This window comes from Scyliorhinus torazame, chromosome 15 (genome assembly GCF_047496885.1).
Source record: "Scyliorhinus torazame isolate Kashiwa2021f chromosome 15, sScyTor2.1, whole genome shotgun sequence".
Taxonomy (NCBI): Eukaryota; Metazoa; Chordata; class Chondrichthyes; order Carcharhiniformes; family Scyliorhinidae; genus Scyliorhinus; species Scyliorhinus torazame.
In genome coordinates this window covers 22,570,548-22,588,027 of record NC_092721.1, presented here as the reverse complement: position 1 = coordinate 22,588,027, position 17,480 = coordinate 22,570,548, and the positions used below count along the sequence as shown (strand labels likewise).

General features: G+C 47.1%; 2 protein-coding genes across 3 annotated transcripts in view; one reads left to right on the top strand and one right to left on the bottom strand.

Annotated features, from left to right (window-relative positions):
- uchl3 (ubiquitin carboxyl-terminal esterase L3 (ubiquitin thiolesterase)) overlaps nt 1–2,317 on the bottom strand; it is a 72,102-nt gene extending 69,785 nt beyond the window's left edge. For both annotated transcript variants that reach the window (XM_072476162.1, XM_072476163.1), the window contains exon 1: nt 2,189–2,317. In XM_072476162.1, the coding sequence (XP_072332263.1) occupies nt 2,189–2,314 (126 nt within the window). In that variant the 5' untranslated portion in view covers nt 2,315–2,317. The remainder of the gene's footprint in view (nt 1–2,188) is intronic.
- Nucleotides 1–17,480, top strand: part of commd6 (COMM domain containing 6) — a 138,988-nt gene that overhangs the window by 101,315 nt on the left and 20,193 nt on the right. The window lies entirely within an intron of this gene.

The following is a 17,480-nucleotide window of genomic DNA, read 5'->3' as shown; positions in this document are numbered from 1 at the left end:
AAAAGGTGAACTGCGTTTCAATCGAAGGCATCACTCGGAGTGAATCGATAATTTCCCGGAGGAGTCCTGGCTAGCCATTTAATTCAGGGGTTCCAAAACGGCAAGTCGCGATCCCCCATCAGGGTGTCACGGGCTGGGAGATTGGAATTGCAAGCTGGGACAGAATAATAGCTGCGTAATGGAGACTCAGATTTGACGGCCCCGGGATGGCGTGTGAGCCCCTTTTCAATGTGCGTGATTTTTATTTTTGGGTGCGGGCAGGGCCTAATGTGCTCGGATGCCCAATCAACAGAGCCTGCGAAGTAGGTGCCATGGTCATTTTTGTTTTGTTCCCCCCCCCCCACACACAAAAAGGTTTTCGGTCGTGAGTCGCAGCAAGCGCGAAATATGAAAATGGGGTCACAATAGAAAAAGGTTTGGGAAGCACTGATCTAATTGGCAAGGGTAGCACGGTAGCACAGTGGCTGTTTCACAGCTCAAGGGTCCCAGGTTCGATTCCCGGTTTGGGTCACTGTCTGTGCGGAGTCTGCACGTTCTCCCCGTGTCTGCGTGGGTTTCCTCCGGGTGCTCCGGTTTCCTCCCACAAGTCCCTAAAGCTGTGCAGGTTAGGTGGATTGGCCACGCTAAAATTGCCCTTCGTGTCCAAAAAGGTTAGGTGGGGTTACTGGGTTACGGGGATAGGATGGAGGCGTAGGCTTAAGTAAGGTGCTCTATCCAAGGGCCGGTGCAGACTCGATGGGCCGAATGGCCTATTTCTGCACTGTAAATTCTATGATTCGATGATTTCCTAGCCAGGTGACTTTGCTATAACCAGACAGCACAGGAAAGAGCAGAACCTTTACCACCCTTGGAATCGGATCGAGGGACTCGAGGACAAAAGGTTCAGAACCAGCAAGGCCTCGTGAGAGTTGCAAAAAAAAAAAAGAAAGCTTTAGCCCACTGCACGGGCTGTCAATCAGCAACATCGCTCCACTGTTACAGCCCGGGCTCTGATACTAGGACTGCATAGCCTTCGATGTCCAGCACCCAAGATGTGGAGCACAGGGATACTCGCAACACCTGCACATGTAAATATACTGGCTGCATTCACCCATTCAAACAGCGTGCCTGCTGGGGAACTGGAAAATCAGACACGTGCTCGCCAAATTGATCAGTGGGTGCGAGACACATACAGATCAAGGGAGTCCCAGTTTGGCCCTTGGCTTGTGTTCACTTAGCTGAGCTCAGAAGAAGCACCACTGGCAACAGGGCGAGGGGATGAGTCACCCCCAGATCAGTGGTTCTCAAACCTTACAAGGATCCATGAATTAGGGATCACAGGCCACCTGCCCTCAATGTAAATGACACTACAAACTGCTGATAATATGAATGCAAGACATGTAATGAAAGACGCCTTGGGCAAATTTGTATCTTGCCATCCTGTCATTTAGTATATATAAAAAAACTCTCCCTCTCTTTTGAGGAATGCTGAATAGAATTGGTGTCCACCACCAACCTTGGTAACGGATGGTCTCCCTGCCGATCTTTCGGCGAGACAGCCAACCCCCTCTGCAATGTGCCTGGGATGGCTGCACACCACACACCCCTGTCACCAACCCACTGGCCGTTTGTTTACTCTTGGCGTCTCCCTACAAGGTTGGCCCCGCTCTGCCAGCACTCTTCTCAGAACGCCGCGGGCCCTGTGGAAGGCTTCTCCCGACCCCTGTTTGAGGACCGCCACTCCACCTGCTGGTCAGGTCCACAATCACCACCCAGAACACCGTATCTTAACTCAAATTGCCACAGTTAAGAGGAAGAAGAAAGGATACAACAGGTCATTCAGCAGACTTTTATGCTTATCCTTAGAAAACAATAAATGCCAGTTGAATATTCACCAGTGCTGTTGTGGAAACCTTTCCTGGAATGGTTACTTCCAATGCAAAGTATACCATCACAAGACATTCACCTGAGGAAGGAGCAGTGCTCCTAAAGCTAGTGTTTGAAACAAACCTGTTGGACTTTAACCTGGTGTTGTAAGACTTCGTACTGTGCTCACCCCAGTCCAACGCCGGCATCTCCACATCATCACAAGACAAAAACACAGGTCATTTAAAACATTTTGGAAGGAATGTACAACACATGGCTCTATTTACAGCAGCTTTCGGTTAAAGTGGTTACCAGACATTATAAAAGAAAAAAAAACCAATACCTTTTCTGTAACTGGGAAGAGGAGGAGAATCGAGCAGACAGGCCTTGGAACCAAACTCAGGAGCTCAGGATCCATTCCAAACACGTCACCAAATTGCCAGCTGGGCAGCAAACCCAGTTGTTGCATGAACTAGTGGGGGAAACACCTCAGGTCAATTCAACAGGTAAACCCTTCCTTGAGCATCCATCATTCAAACAATCAAATAGAACAGAATTAGGCATAGGTCCCGAATATTGTGTTAGAAAACAAAGGCGGTTATATAATGCCACTGAAGTCATCCGGTATTCCAACAAGCTAAAATAAAAACCTGCATTTGCACGGCGCTTTCGTGAACACAGGTCCCCAGGCACTTTACAGCGGCTGAACTACTTGGAAGAGTGGAGTCAAGTGTTACTCAGGAAAAGCAGGAGCCAATGTATACACAGCAAGATCCCTCAAACTGCCACAGGAAGGTGAGCAGGTATCGCAACGTTGACAGAGGGGCAAAACATTCATCGAGGCACCCAAGATAACCCTCCTTGCTCTTCCGAAAGTGGGCTTTTACGCCCACCCGAGAGAGCAGACGGTGGCCCGGTTTAATGTCTCCTCTGAAAAGCAGCACCTCTGACAGTGCAGCACTCCCTCAGTACTGACCCTCTGACAGTGCAGCACTCCGTCAGTACTGACCCTCTGACAGTGCAGCACTCGCTCAGTCCTGACCCTCTGACAGTGCAGCACTCCCTCAGTACTGACCCTCTGACAGTGCAGCACTCCCTCAGTACTGACCCTCTGACAGTGCAGCACTCCCTCAGTACTGACCCTCTGACAGTGCAGGACTCCCTCAGTACTGACCCTCTGACAGTGCGGCACTCCCTCAGTACTGACCCTCTGACAGTGCAGCACTCCCTCAGTACTGACCCTGACAGTGCAGCACTCCCTCAGTACTGACCCTGACAGTGCAGCACTCCCTCAGTACTGACCCTGACAGTGCAGCACTCTCTCAGTACTGACCCTCTGACAGTGCGGCACTCCCTCAGTACTGACCCTCTGACAGTGCGGCACTCCCTCAGTACTGACCCTCTGACAGTGCAGCACTCCCTCAGTACTGACCCTGACAGTGCAGCACTCCCTCAGTACTGACCCTGACAGTGCAGCACTCTCTCAGTATTTCACTGGGAGCATCAGCCGAGATTTCGCAGTCAAATCTCTGTAGTGGGGCAGGAACCCACAATCTCCTGACTCAGGAGGCGAGAATGTGATTACCTGAGCCACGGCCATCCGATTATTCTTAAGACATTTACCCGAAAGGGCAGCAATACAAGTAACGATGTTTACTTTCCAAAAGGTCACCATCAGCCTCCTGCCCAAGTTAATATAACAAATCATTACTTATCTTTGGTCTCAGCCTTCCCACATTTTACGGTGCAGAAAAGATTGTTTAAAGGAAGATCTTCTGGCGATACCTTTTAAGGTGATTGTTTAATGATTTTTTAATGTTTTAAACGCTAAAGAATGCTTTTTTAGGCCCCTCGGTCTTATTTTCTCATCTCACTCACTGCCGACGGCAAAAACTCTTTGTAAAGTTAACATTGACTGTACTCCACCCAACCAGTTTGCGAAACCCTGATGCTACGACAGGCTAACACCGCCCCCTAGTGGGGAAGGAGAGTTGTCCGGTTCCTTCCATGAAAGACATGATGTGGAGATGCCGGCGTTGGACTGGGCTAGAAATAGGAAGATAGAGCAGATAAACACGTGGCTAAACAGCTGGTGTAGGAGGGAGGGTTTCCATTATCTGGACCACTGGGAGCTCTTCCGGGGCAGGTGTGACCTGTATAAGAAGGACGGGTTGCATCTAAACCGGAGAGGCATAAATATCCTGGCCGCGAGGTTTGCTAGTGTCACACGGGAGGGTTTAAACTAGTATGGCAGGGGGGTGGGCACGGGAGCAATAGGTCAGAAGGTGAGAGCATTGAGGGAGAACTAAGGAATAGGGACAGTGTGGCTCTGAGGCAGAGCAGACGGGGAGAAGTTGCTGAACACAGTGGGTCTGGTGGCCTGAAGTGCATATGTTTTAATGCAAGGAGCATTACGGGTAAGGCAGATGAACTTAGAGCTTGGATTAGTACTTGGAACTATGATGTTGTTGCCATTACAGAGACCTGGTTGAGGGAAGGGCAGGATTGGCAGCTAAACGTTCCAGGATTTAGATGTTTCAGGCGGGATAGAGGGGGATGTAAAAGGTGAGGCGGAGTTGCGCTACTTGTTCGGGAGAATATCACAGCTGTACTGCGAAAGGACACCTCAGAGGGCAGTGAGGCTATATGGGTAGAGATCAGGAATAAGAAGGGTGCAGTCACAATGTTGGGGGTATACTACAGGCCTCCCAACTGCCAGCGGGAGATAGAGGAGCAGATAGGTAGACAGATTTTGGAAAAGAGTAAAAACAACAGGGTTGTGGTGATGGGAGACTTCAACTTCCCCAATATTGACTGGGACTCACTTAGTGCCAGGGTCTTAGACGGGGCGGAGTTTGTAAGGAGCATCCAGGAGGGCTTCTTAAAACAATATGTAGACAGTCCAACTAGGGAAGGGGCAGTACTGGACCTGGTATTGGGGAATGAGCCCGGCCAGGTGGTAGATGTTTCAGTAGGGGAGCATTTCGGTAACAGTGACCACAATTCAGTAAGTTTTAAAGTACTGGTGGACAAGGATAAGAGTGGTCCTAGGATGAATGTGCTAAATTGGGGGAAGGCTAATTCTAACAATATTAGGCGGGAACTGAAGAACATAGATTGGGGGCGGATGTTTGAGGGCAAATCAACATCTGACATGTGGGAGGCTTTCAAGTGGCAGTTGAAAGGAATACAGGACCGGCATGTTCCTGTGAGGAAGAAAGATAAATACGGCAATTTTCGGGAACCTTGGATGACGAGTGATATTGTAGGCCTCGTCAAAAAGAAAAAGGAGGCATTTGTCAGGGCTAAAAGGCTGGGAACAGACAAAGCCTGCGTGGAATATAAGGAAAGTAGGAAGGAACTTAAGCAAGGAGTCAGGAGGGCTAGAAGGGGTCACGAAAAGTCATTGGCAAATAGGGTTAAGGAAAATCCCAAGGCTTTTTACACGTACATAAAAAGCAAGAGGGTAGCCAGGGAAAGGGTTGGCCCACTGAAGGATAGGCAAGGGAATCTATGTGTGGAGCCAGAGGAAATGGGCGAGGTACTAAATGAATACTTTGCATCAGTATTCACCAAAGAGAAGGAATTGGTAGATGGAGTCTGGAGAAGGGGGTGTAGATAGCCTGGGTCACATTGTGATCCAAAAAGACGAGGTGTTGGGTGTCTTAAAAATATGAAGGTAGATAAGTCCCCAGGGCCTGATGGGATCTACTCCAGAATACTGAAGGAGGCTGGAGAGGAAATTGCTGAGGCCTTGACAGAAATCTTTGGATCCTCGCTGTCTTCAGGGGATGTCCCGGAGGACTGGAGAATAGCCAATGTTGTTCCTCTGTTTAAGAAGGGTAGCAAGGATAATCCCGGGAACTACAGGCCGGTGAGCCTTACTTCAGTGGTAGTGAAATTACTGGAGAGAATTCTTCGAGACAGGATCTACTCCCATTTGGAAACAAATGGACGTATTAGTGAGAGGCAGCACGGTTTTGTGAAGGGGAGGTCGTGTCTCACTAACTTGATAGAGTTTTTCAAGGAGGTCACTAAGATGATTGATGCAGGTAGGGCAGTAGCTGTTGTCTATATGGACTTCAGTAAGGCCTTTGACAAGGTCCCTCATGGTAGACTAGTACAAAAGGTGAAGTCACACGGGATCAGGGGTGAGCTGGCAAGGTGGATACAGAACTGGCTAGGCCATAGAAGGCAGAGAGTAGCAATGGAGGGATGCTTTTCTAATTGGAGGGCTGTGACCAGTGGTGTTCCACAGGGATCAGTGCTGGGACCTTTGCTCTTTGTAGTATATATAAATGATTTGGAGGAAAATGTAACTGGTCTGATTAGTAAGTTTGCAGACGACACAAAGGTTGGTGGAATTGCGGATAGCGATGAGGACTGTCGGAGGATACAGCAGGATTTAGATTGTCTGGAGACTTGGGCGGAGAGATGGCAGATGGAGTTTAATCCGGACAAATGTGTGAGGTAATGCATTTTGGAAGGTCTAATGCAGGTAGGGAATATACAGTGAATGGTAGAACCCTCAAGAGTATTGAAAGTCAAAGAGATCTAGGAGTACAGGTCCACAGGTCATTGAAAGGGGCAACACAGGTGGAGAAGGTAGTCAAGAAGGCATACGGCATGCTTGCCTTCATTGGCCGGGGCATTGAGTATAAGAATTGGCAAGTCATGTTGCAGCTGTATAGAACCTTAGTTAGGCCACACTTGGAGTATAGTGTTCAATTCTGGTCGCCACACTACCAGAAGGATGTGGAGGCTTTAGAGAGGGTGCAGAAGAGATTTACCAGAATGTTGCCTGGTATGGAGGGCATTAGCTATGAGGAGCGATTGAATAAACTCGGTTTGTTTTCACTGGAACGAAGGAGGTTGAGGGGAGACCTGATAGAGGTATACAAAATTATGAGGGGCATAGACAGAGTGGATAGTCAGAGGCTTTTCCCCAGGGTAGAGGGGTCAATTACTAGGGGGCATAGGTTTAAGGTGAGAGGGGCAAGGTTTAGAGTAGATGTACGAGGCAAGTTTTTTACGCAGAGGGTAGTGGGTGCCTGGAACTCGCTACCGGAGGAGGTAGTGGAAGCAGGGACGATAGGGACATTTAAGGGGCATCTTGACAAATATATGAATAGGATGGGAATAGAAGGATACGGACCCAGGAAGTGTAGAAGATTGTAGTTTAGTCAGGCAGCATGGTCGGCACGGGCTTGGAGGGCCGAAGGGCCTGTTCCTGTGCTGTACATTTCTTTGTTCTTTGACACCACACAACCCTGCCATGGCAATCTCTGTAAGACGTGCCAGATCATCGACATGGATACCACCATTACACGTGAGAACACCACCCATCAGGTACGCGGTACATACTCGTGCGACTCGGCCAACATTGTCTACCTCATACGCTGCAGGAAAGGATGTCCCGAAGCGTGGTACATTGGCGAGACCATGCAGACGCTGCGACAACGAATGAACGGACATCGCGCGACAATCACCAGGCAGGAATGTTCCCTTCCAGTCAGGGAACACTTCAGCAGTCAAGGGCATTCAGCCTCTGATTTCCAGGTAAGCATTCTCCAAGGCGGCCTTCAGGACGCGCGACAACGCAGAATCGCCGAGCAGAAACTTATAGCCAAGTTCCGCACACATGAGTGCGGCCTCAACCGGGACCTGGGATTCATGTCGCATTACATTCATCCCCCACCATCTGGCCTGCAAAATCCTACCAACTGTCCTGGCTTGACACAATTCACACCTCTTTAACCTGGGGTTACCCCATCTCTGGATCTGTAAAGATATAATCACCTGCTAATGCTCGCATTCCAAGCATTGTCTTGCATTTTTGAATTTGTCTGTATATATGTTTCTGGAACATACCTCTTCATTCACCTGAGGAAGGAGCAGCGCTCCGAAAGCTAGTGACATCGAAACAAACCTGTTGGACTTTAACCTGGTGTTGTAAGACTTCTTCCATGAAAGAAACATTCAAGATGCTAACTGAACCCCTGTGAAGGCTGCCAGTGCACTATTTTCAAATTGCAACAAAAACATCATTCATTGGAATCCACTTAAAAATCATGTATTTTCCCCCCGTTGATTTTTGAAAATTGTTTCGACCCCAATCCCTAATGAAAGATGAAGGTGCAGGAGATCTCAGCCTGTTGAAAAATGAAAATGAAATGAAAATCGCTTATTGTCACCAGTAGGCTTCAAATGAAGTTACTGTGAAAAGCCCCTAGTCGCCACATTCCGGCGCCTGTTCGGGGAGGCTGGTACGGGAATTGAACCCGCGCTGCTGGCCTGCCTGGGTCTGCTTTCAAAGCCAGCTATTTAGCCCTGTGCTAAACCTCAATGCCAATTAAAATCGAGAGCTGGAAGGCAGTTTTAAAAGGAATATAAATTGCTTTGGGTCTACAATCTCAACCAACTTGATGAGCTTTCAAAGGAATGCAGTTATTTAAAAAACCCAGATTCCAAAGCTAATCTTGTCAGTGATCAAGAACTTGTTTCAGAGTTGACAATACACCTCAGTCAGCCAAAAACACTCGTCAACTCATTTCACTCTTCCCCCTTCACTTAGATCAACCCACCACAAAGACAACAGTTCAAAGTAAAAAGGAGTGACAGTTTTGTAGGATCACAACCTACAAAAGGAACTATGATGCCCCACTGACCCGATTTAGCTAGTTGCCTCTGTGCTCCCCTCCACAAAAGTACAGTCTTATCAGCCGAAGAATGTAGGGTGGCACGGTGGTTGGCGCTGCTGCCTCACAGCTCCAGGGTCCCAGGTTCGATTCCAGCCTTGGGCCACTGTCTGTGCGGAGTCTGCACGTTCTCCCCGTGTCTGCGTGGGTTTCCTCCGGGTGCTCTGGATTCCTCCCACGGTCCAAAGGTGTGCAGGTTAGGAGCAGAAGTGGGCCATTAAGCCCATCAAATCTGCCCTGCCATTCAATTAGATCATGACTGATCTGATCTGATAATCCTCATCCCCACTTCCTGCCTTATCCCCATAACGCTGGATTCCTTTTTTAAAAAAAACTTAAATAATTTTTTAAAATAAATTTAAATTAAGAGTATCCAATTCTTTCTTTCCAATTGAAGGGCAATTTACCATGGTTAATCCACCTACCTGCATATCTTTGGGATTGTGGTGAGACCCAAGCAGGCACAGGGGGAATGTGCAAATTCCACACAGACAGTGACCCAGGGCCAGGATCGAACCCGGGGTCCTCGGTGCCGTGAGGCAGCAGTGCTGACCACCGCGTGGATTCCCTTTCTGATTAAAAATATCTAGATTTGGAGCACTCGCGTTAGATTAACATTTTTTTTCCCCAAGGCGTAGAAACAAATGGCTGCTTTGAGCAAGCCAAGAGGTTCTAACAATTGAAATGATTCTCATCCCCATTTCAATTTAACGGAATCCGAGCCCAAAATCGAACTGTAACTCAATAGTATTTTCTGTACAACGGGGCACAGTGTGAGGGTAAAGATGAATAAATCCTCTCCCGAATCACATCATGAGTCAGGAATTTGCTAAGTTGAAAGCATCTCCAGCGGCGGTTCCCCACATAAAGATTTTCATCATTTGACCCCCCACGTGCTACATTCGCAGGAATGCGCTGATTTTACAATCCTTGCAAAATGCCAGGGACTCGGGAGAATTCGTCACAGGTTCATACTCCCATTCTTTACAGCTATCCGCTGGGAAACTACCGCGCTCTCAGCACGATTTCAGATTTTTTTGGAGTGTTTTCTTTCCCCTCGCAGAAAGGATTTGTGGCAGAGTTGCGGTTGAAACATTTTGGTTTCAAAGCAACACTTCAAAAAGCAGCAAAATAGAGCACTGCGGGAGAATTAAACAGACCAAGAGCGAGTGAGGTTTTGACCAGAATATTCATCACCTTGGACTGGAGTTTGTGCTTTGGGCGCGGTTGGTGATTCCAGCAGAAATCTGTTGGCATTTTGAGAAAGTCTTCCTCCCCCGTCCAGGCCCAAGATTTCACTTAAATTCATTTGCAAATCACCAAATCTGATATGAAGCAGCACAATTGGGCTGCATTTGAAAAGATTTTTTGAAAAATTTGCTTCAAAAATAATTCTTGACAAACTTTAAGGTATCTTGGTAAAGTTTGATTAATACAGCTATAAACAGATTTACCAGAAATAATAAGCATTTCAAATCACTGTACCAATTCACCGCTTGCGAGTAACCCAATTTTAAATGACTGGTTACATTGGGGTACAATTTTCGGTTCTTCGAGTATTTAAAAAGTATTTGAATCCCCTGAAAATATAGAACATAGACCATACAGTGCAGAAGGAGGCCATTTGTCCCATCGAGTCTGCACCGACCCACTTAAGCCCTCACTTCCACCCTATCCCAGTAACCCAATAATACCTCCTAACCTTTTTTGGACACAAAGGGCAATTTAGCATAGCCAATCCACCTAACCTGCACGTCTTTGGACTGTGGGAGGAAACCGGAGCACCCGGAGGAAACCCACGCAGACACGGGGAGAACGTGCAGACTCCGCACAGACAGTGACCCAGCAGGGAATCGAACCTGGGACCCTGGCGCTGTGAAGCCACAGTGATAATCACTTGCGCTACCATGCTGCCCACGGTATGTGCCTGATAATCCTTGCCCCCCAGTTTAGTGTGTAGAGCCTCAACAAAGGCAAGCAAAGGGAGGGCATGAGTGAAAACCCCCAATGGCGATTAATTCAACCTCAGGGTCCCAGAGGTCAGAATCAGCAAAGGAAAATGGGGGAAGCTCACGTTGTACTGATCACAGGCAAGGGGTCGGGGTGAGATGGTGGCGAGGTGGTAATTTGATTGTTAATCCATAAACACATGCTAATCCCCTGGGAATAAGGATTCAAACCCAAACCATGGCAGCTGAAATTTAAATTCAATGAAATATAAAGCTAATCTCAGCAACGTTGACCATGAAACTAGCCTTGATTGTCGTCAAAAAACCACCTGGTTCACTAATGTTCGTCAGTGAAGGAAATCTGCTGTTCTTTCCTGGTCAGGCCTACACATGACTCCAGAATCACAGCAATGTGGTTGCTTCTTTTAAAAAAAAATAAAGCAGCACCCAATTTTTTCCCCTCCCAATTAAGGGGCAATTTAGCGTGGCCAATCCACGTAACCTGCCCATCTTTTGGGTTGCGGGGGTGAAACCCACGCAGACACGGGGAGAATGTGCTAACTCCGCACAGAGAGTGACCCAGGGCTGGGATTCGAACCCGGATGCTCAGCGTCGTAGTCCCAGTGCTAACCACTGCGCCACCCTGTGTGGTTGCCTCTTAACTGCCCTCTGACATGGCCAAGCAAACCACGCAGTTCCAAGAGCAATTAGGGATGGGCAACAAATGCTGGCCTTGTCAGCGACATCCACATCCCATGAACGAATATTTTTTAAAACTCCAGCAAGATTGACTGAAATCATTTAAATTGTTCTAACTATTACCCTGCTGGTCCAGTTGGCTGTCTGTAAAATGGAGTCGGCAGCCATTCGTATCTACCCTCTTCTTATTAAATGTTCCAAAGAAGTCATATTCGACTAGAAACGTTAACTCCTTCTTTTTCCAGATGCTGCCAGACCTGCGGAGTATTTCCACGCTTTCGGTCCTGACTAAATATCTGTCGGTCTGCTTTTCAGGTGGTTTGGAGAGATATCTGCAAAACCTGCAGAGGCTTTTAAAGGAGAGTGATGGAAAGAGTCGAAGAATGCAAGACTCTGTCACCTCAGAGAGTGGGGTGGTTGTCGGGGAGCTAGTGTAGGTGTGGGACCCGGGGCAGAGGCACCTGCAATATATGTACGTGTGATGAATGCATATCCATGGACAATCTGTAGACATACACTAATCACTTACATGCAAACCATAATACCCACTAATATTTCTATATAATCCTAAAACCAGTTTCAAGGTGAAACATAGCAGTTTACTTGACCATTTATGACACCTCGTTAGTTCCATTAGAAGTCTTACGACACCAGGTTAAAGTCCAACAGGTTTGTTTCAAACACTAGCTTTCGGAGCACTGCTCCTTCCTCAGGTGCTCCATTCACCTGAGGAAGGAGCTGCGCTCCGAAAGCTACTGTTTGAAACAAACCTGTTGGACTTTAATCTGGTGTTGTAAGACTTCTTACTGTGCTCACCCCAGTCCAACGCCGGCATCTCCACACCTTGTTAGTTCTGACAGACGTATTTGGGAATGGCTTATTCAGCGGGACATCCCTTATCAGCAGCTGCCTCTGAGGAATGCTGCTTGTACCACAGAGATGCAGATAAGGTAGTCCTAGTCTATAGGTATCCAGGGAACCCAATACAGCAGATAGGGGAGGCCTCCATCTTTTATAGTGCAGGCTGCGCAGCGCTCTGCTGCTTAGCAACCAATATTTGTTATGGAATTGTGTCCGGCCGATATGGGCTGTGTAACTGTATCAGACCATAAGACCTAAGAGCAGAATTAGACCACTCGGCCCATCGAGTCTGCTCCGCCATTCAATCATGGCAGATATTTTTCTCATCCCCATTCTCCTGCCTTCTCCCCATAACCCCTGATCCCCTTATTAATCAAGAACCTATCTATCTCTGTCTTGAAGACACTCAGTGACCTGGTCTCCACAGCCTTCTGCAGCAATGAGTTCCACAGATTCACCACACTCTGGCTGAAGGCATTCCTCCTCATCTGTTTTGAAGGATCGCCCCTTTAGTTTGAGGCTATGTCCTCTGGTTGTAGCTTTTCCTACAAGTGGAAACATCCTCTCCACGTCCGCTCTATCCAGGCCTCGCAGTATCCTATAAGTTTCAATAAGATCCCCTTTCATCTTTCTAAATTCCAATGAGTAATAGACCCAGAGTCCTCAACCGTTCCTCATACGACCAAGCTGTTCATTCCAGGGATCATTCGTGTGAACCTCCTCTGGACCCTTCCCTTAATAGAACATAGAACATTACAGCGTAAATTAAGGAGCCTCTACTGCTTCACTGGGCAAGGAATTCCACAGATTCACAACCCTTTTGGTGAAGAGGTTTCTCCTAAACTCAGTCCTAAATCTACTTCCCCTTATTTTGAGGCTATGCCCCCTAGTTCTGCTTTCACCCGCCAGTGGAAACAACCTGCCCGCATCTATCCTATCAATTCCCTTCATAATTTTATATGTTTCTATAAGATCCCCCCTCATCCTTCTAAATTCCAAAGAGTACAGTCCCAGTCTACTCAACCTCTCCTCGTAATCCAACCCCTTCAGCTCTGGGATTAACCTAGTGAATCTTCTCTGCACACCCTGCAGTGCCAGTACGTCCTTTCTCAAGGAGACCAAAACTGAACACAATACTCCAGGTGTGGCCTCACTAACACCTTATACAATTGCAGCATAACCTCCCTAGTCTTAAATTCCATCCCTCTAGCAATGAAGGACAAAATTCTATTTGCCTTCTTAATCACCTGTTGCACCTGTAAACCAACTTTTTGCGACTCATGCACTAGCACACCCAGGTCTCTCTGCACAGCACCATGTTTTAATATTTTATCATTTAAATAATAATCCCTTTTGCTGTTATTCCTACCAAAATGGATAACCTCACATTTGTCAACATTGTATTCCATCTGCCAGACCCTAGCCCATTCACTTAGCCTATCCAAATCCCTCTGCAGACTTCCAGTATCCTCTGCACTTTTTGCTTTACCACTCATCTTAGTGTCGTCTGCAAACTTGGACACATTGTCCTTGGTCCCCAACTCCAAATCATCTATGTAAGTTGTGAACAATTGTGGACCCAACACTGATCCCTGAGGGACACCACTAGCTACTGATTGCCAACCAGAGAAACACCAATTAATCTCCACTCTTTGCTTTCTATTAATTAACCAATCCTCTATCCATGCTACTACCTTCCCCTTAATGCCATGCATCTTTATCTTATGCAGCAACCTTTTGTGTGACACCTTGTCAAAGGCTTTCTGGAAATCCAGATATACCACATCCATTGGCTCCCCGTTATCTACCGCACTGGTAATGTCCTCAAAAATTCCACTAAATTAGTTAGGCACGACCTGCCCTTTATGAACCCATGCTGCGTCTGCCCAATGGGACAATTTCCATCCAGATGCCTCGCTATTTCTTCCTTGATGATAGATTCCAGCATCTTCCCTACTACCGAAGTTAAGCTCACTGGCCTATAATTACCCGCTTTCTGCCTACCTCCTTTTTTAAACAGTGGTGTCACATTTGCTAATTTCCAATCTGCCGGGACCACCCCAGAGTCCAGTGAATTTTGGTAAATTATCGCTAGTACATTTGCAATTTCCCTAGACATCTCTTTTAGCACTCTGGGATGCATTCCATCAGGGCCAAACTTGTCTACCTTTAGCCCCATTAGCTTGCCCATCACTACCTCCTTAGTGATAACAATCCTCTCAAGGTCCTCAGCTGTCATAGCCTCATTTCTATCAGTCACTGGCATGTTATTTGTGTCTTCCACTGTGAAGACCGACCCAAAAACCTGTTCAGTTCCTCAGCCATTTCCTCATCTCCCATTATTAAATCTCCCTTTGCATCCTCTAAAGGACCAATATTTACCTTAGCCACCCTTTTTTGTTTTATATATTTGTAGAAACTTTTACTATCTGTTTTTATATTCTGAGCAAGTTTACTCTCAAAATCTATCTTACTCTTCTTTATAGCTTTTTTAGTAGCTTTCTGTTGCCCCCTAAAGATTTCCCAGTCCTCTAGTCTCCCACTAATCTTTGCCACTTTGTACACTTTTTCCTTTAATTTGATACTCTCCCTTATTTCCTTCGATATCCACGGTCGATTTCCCTCTTTCTATCGTCCTTCCTTTTTGTTGGTATAAACCTTTGCTGAGCACTGTGAAAAATCGCTTGGAAGGTTCTCCACTGTTCCTCAACTGTTTCACCATAAAGTCTTTGCTCCCAGTCTACCTTAGCTAGTTCTTCTCTCATCCCATTGTAATCTTCTTTGTTTGAGCACAAAACACTAGTGTTTGATTTTACCTTCTCACCCTCCATCTGTATTTTAAATTCCACCATATTGTGATCGCTCCTTCCGAGAGGATCCCTAACTTTGAGATCATGAATCAATCCTGTCTCATTACACAGGACCAGATCTAGGACCGCTTGTTCCCTCGTAGGTTCCATTACATACTGTTCTAGGAAACTATGGCAGATACATTCTATAAACTCCTCCTCAAGGCTGCCTTGACCGACCTGGTTAAACCAATCGACACGTAGATTAAAATCGCCCATGATAACTGCTGTACCATTTCTACATGCATCCGTTATTTCTTTGTTTATTGCATGTCCAACCATAATGTTACTACTTGGTGGCCTATAGACTACTCCTATCAGTGACTTTTTCGCCTTACTATTCCTGATTTCCACCCAAATGGAGTCAACCTTATCCTCCATAGCACCGATGTCATCCCTTACTATTGCCCGGATGTCATCCTTAAATAACAGAGCTACACCACCTCCCTTACCATCCACTCTGTCCTTCCGAATAGTTTGATACCCTCGGATATTTAACTCCCAGTCGTCACCATCCTTTAACCATGTTTCAGTAATGGCCACTAAATCATAGTCATTCACGATGATTTGCGCCTTCAACTCATTTACCTTATTCCGAATACTACGGGCATTCAGGTAAAGTACACTTATGTTGACTTTTTTACCTCTGTTCTGAATCTTAACACCTCGATCAGTAACCTCTCCTAAGTTATATTTCCTCTTAACTTTTCTCCTAATTTTCCTTGTCGTTGAACCCATATCTTCATGTAACAACCTGCTGCTTTGCTTTCCATTAATGTTTTTACTTCCCGTTTTATTCCTTTCAGTATTACTGGGCCTATTCACTGAGCTCCCTTCAGTCAATGTACCTTGTACTGTCGCCCTTTTTGATTTTTGACTATGGCTTCTCTGCCTTACACTTTCCCCTTACTGCATTTTGTTTGTGCCCCTATTTTACTACCTTCCAACTTCCTGCATCGGTTCCCACCCCCCTGCCACATTAGTTTAAACCCTCCCCAACAGCTCTAGCAAACAACCCCCCCCCAGGACATCGGTTCCAGTCCTGCCCAGGAGCAGACCGTCCGGTTTGTACTGGTCCCACCTCCCCCAGATCCGGTTCCAATGCCCCAGGAATTTGAATCCCTCCCTCTTGCACCATCTCTCGAGCCACTGGTAGCAATCCTGAGATTACTACCTTTGAGTTCCTACTTTTTAGTTTAACTCCTAATCCCGGAATTCAGCTTGTAGGACCTCGTCCCGTTTTGTACCTATATCGTTAGTGCCTATGTGCACCACGGCAGCTGGCTGTTCACCCTCCCCCCCCCCCACCGAATGTCCTGCAGCCGCTCCGAACCATCCTTGACCCTTGCACCAGGGAGGCAACATACCATCCTGGAGTCTCGATTGCGTCCGCAGAACCACCTGTCTATTCCCCTTACGATTGAGTCCCCTATCTCTATAGCCCTGCAATTCTTCGTCCTGCCCAGCTGCGCAGCAGAGCCAGCCACGGTGCCATGAACCTGGCTGCTGCTGCCTTCCCCTGGTGAGCCACCTCCCTCAACAGTATCCAAAGTGGTATATCTGTTTTGTAGGGAAATGACCGCAGGGGACACCTGCACTACCTTCCTACTCTTGTTCTGACTTTTGGTCACCCATTTTCTATCTCCCTCAGTAACTTTCACCTGCGGTGTGACCAACTCGCTAAACATGCTATCCATGACGACCTCAGCATCGCGGATGCTCCAAAGTGAGTCCATCTGTAGCTCCAGAGCTGTCAAGTGGTCTAACAGGAGCTGCACCTGGACACACTTCTTGCACGTGAAGGAGCCAGGGACAGTGGACGTGTCCCTGAGCTACCACATCACACACGAGAAGCATGACACGGGTCTGGGATCTCCTGCCATGTCTTAAACCTTAGGTAAACTTATACAACTACAATTCCAAAAAACGAAAGAAAAAATAAATAAAATTTGACAATGAAAAGAAAAACTACTTACCAGTCACTTACCAGGGATAAAAAGCACCTCCTTCCCACAAGTTTCGAATTCCCACCTAGATTCAAATTCCCAAACTCACTCTTGGTTGTGTCTCACTCTGGCTGTGTCTTCTCTGGCTCACTGGGAGTGAATTAAAAGTTGCTTTTGGTTGGGAGGGGGGGGGGGGGGGGGTCGAGGCTGATGCTGATCTGGGGAAATCATGGATTTGAGCCGGGGAGGGTGAATGGGAGATTTCGGGGATGGGAAGAGAGAGGGGCGAAGGAGATGAAAGGTCTGTTTTTGGAGAGGCGGTTTGCAAGCTTGGAGGAGTTGAGTGGGAAGTTTAGATTTCCGTGTGAGGAGTGTTTTCGGTATATGCAGGTGTGGGACTTTGCTTTCTGACCTTTCCGATAGCGCCTGCCTCCTTGTTGTTGGAGGAGGTGAGTAATGAGATTGGAGGATGGGTCGTCTCGGCGATTTATGGGAGGATTTTGGAGAATGATAAGGTGTTTATGGAGGGGGTTATGGCCAAGTGGGAGGAGTTGGGGACATCAGGAAGGACTGTGGTGTGAGATGCTGCGGAGGGTGAATGCCTCAATCTTGTGCATGAGGCTGGGGTTGATA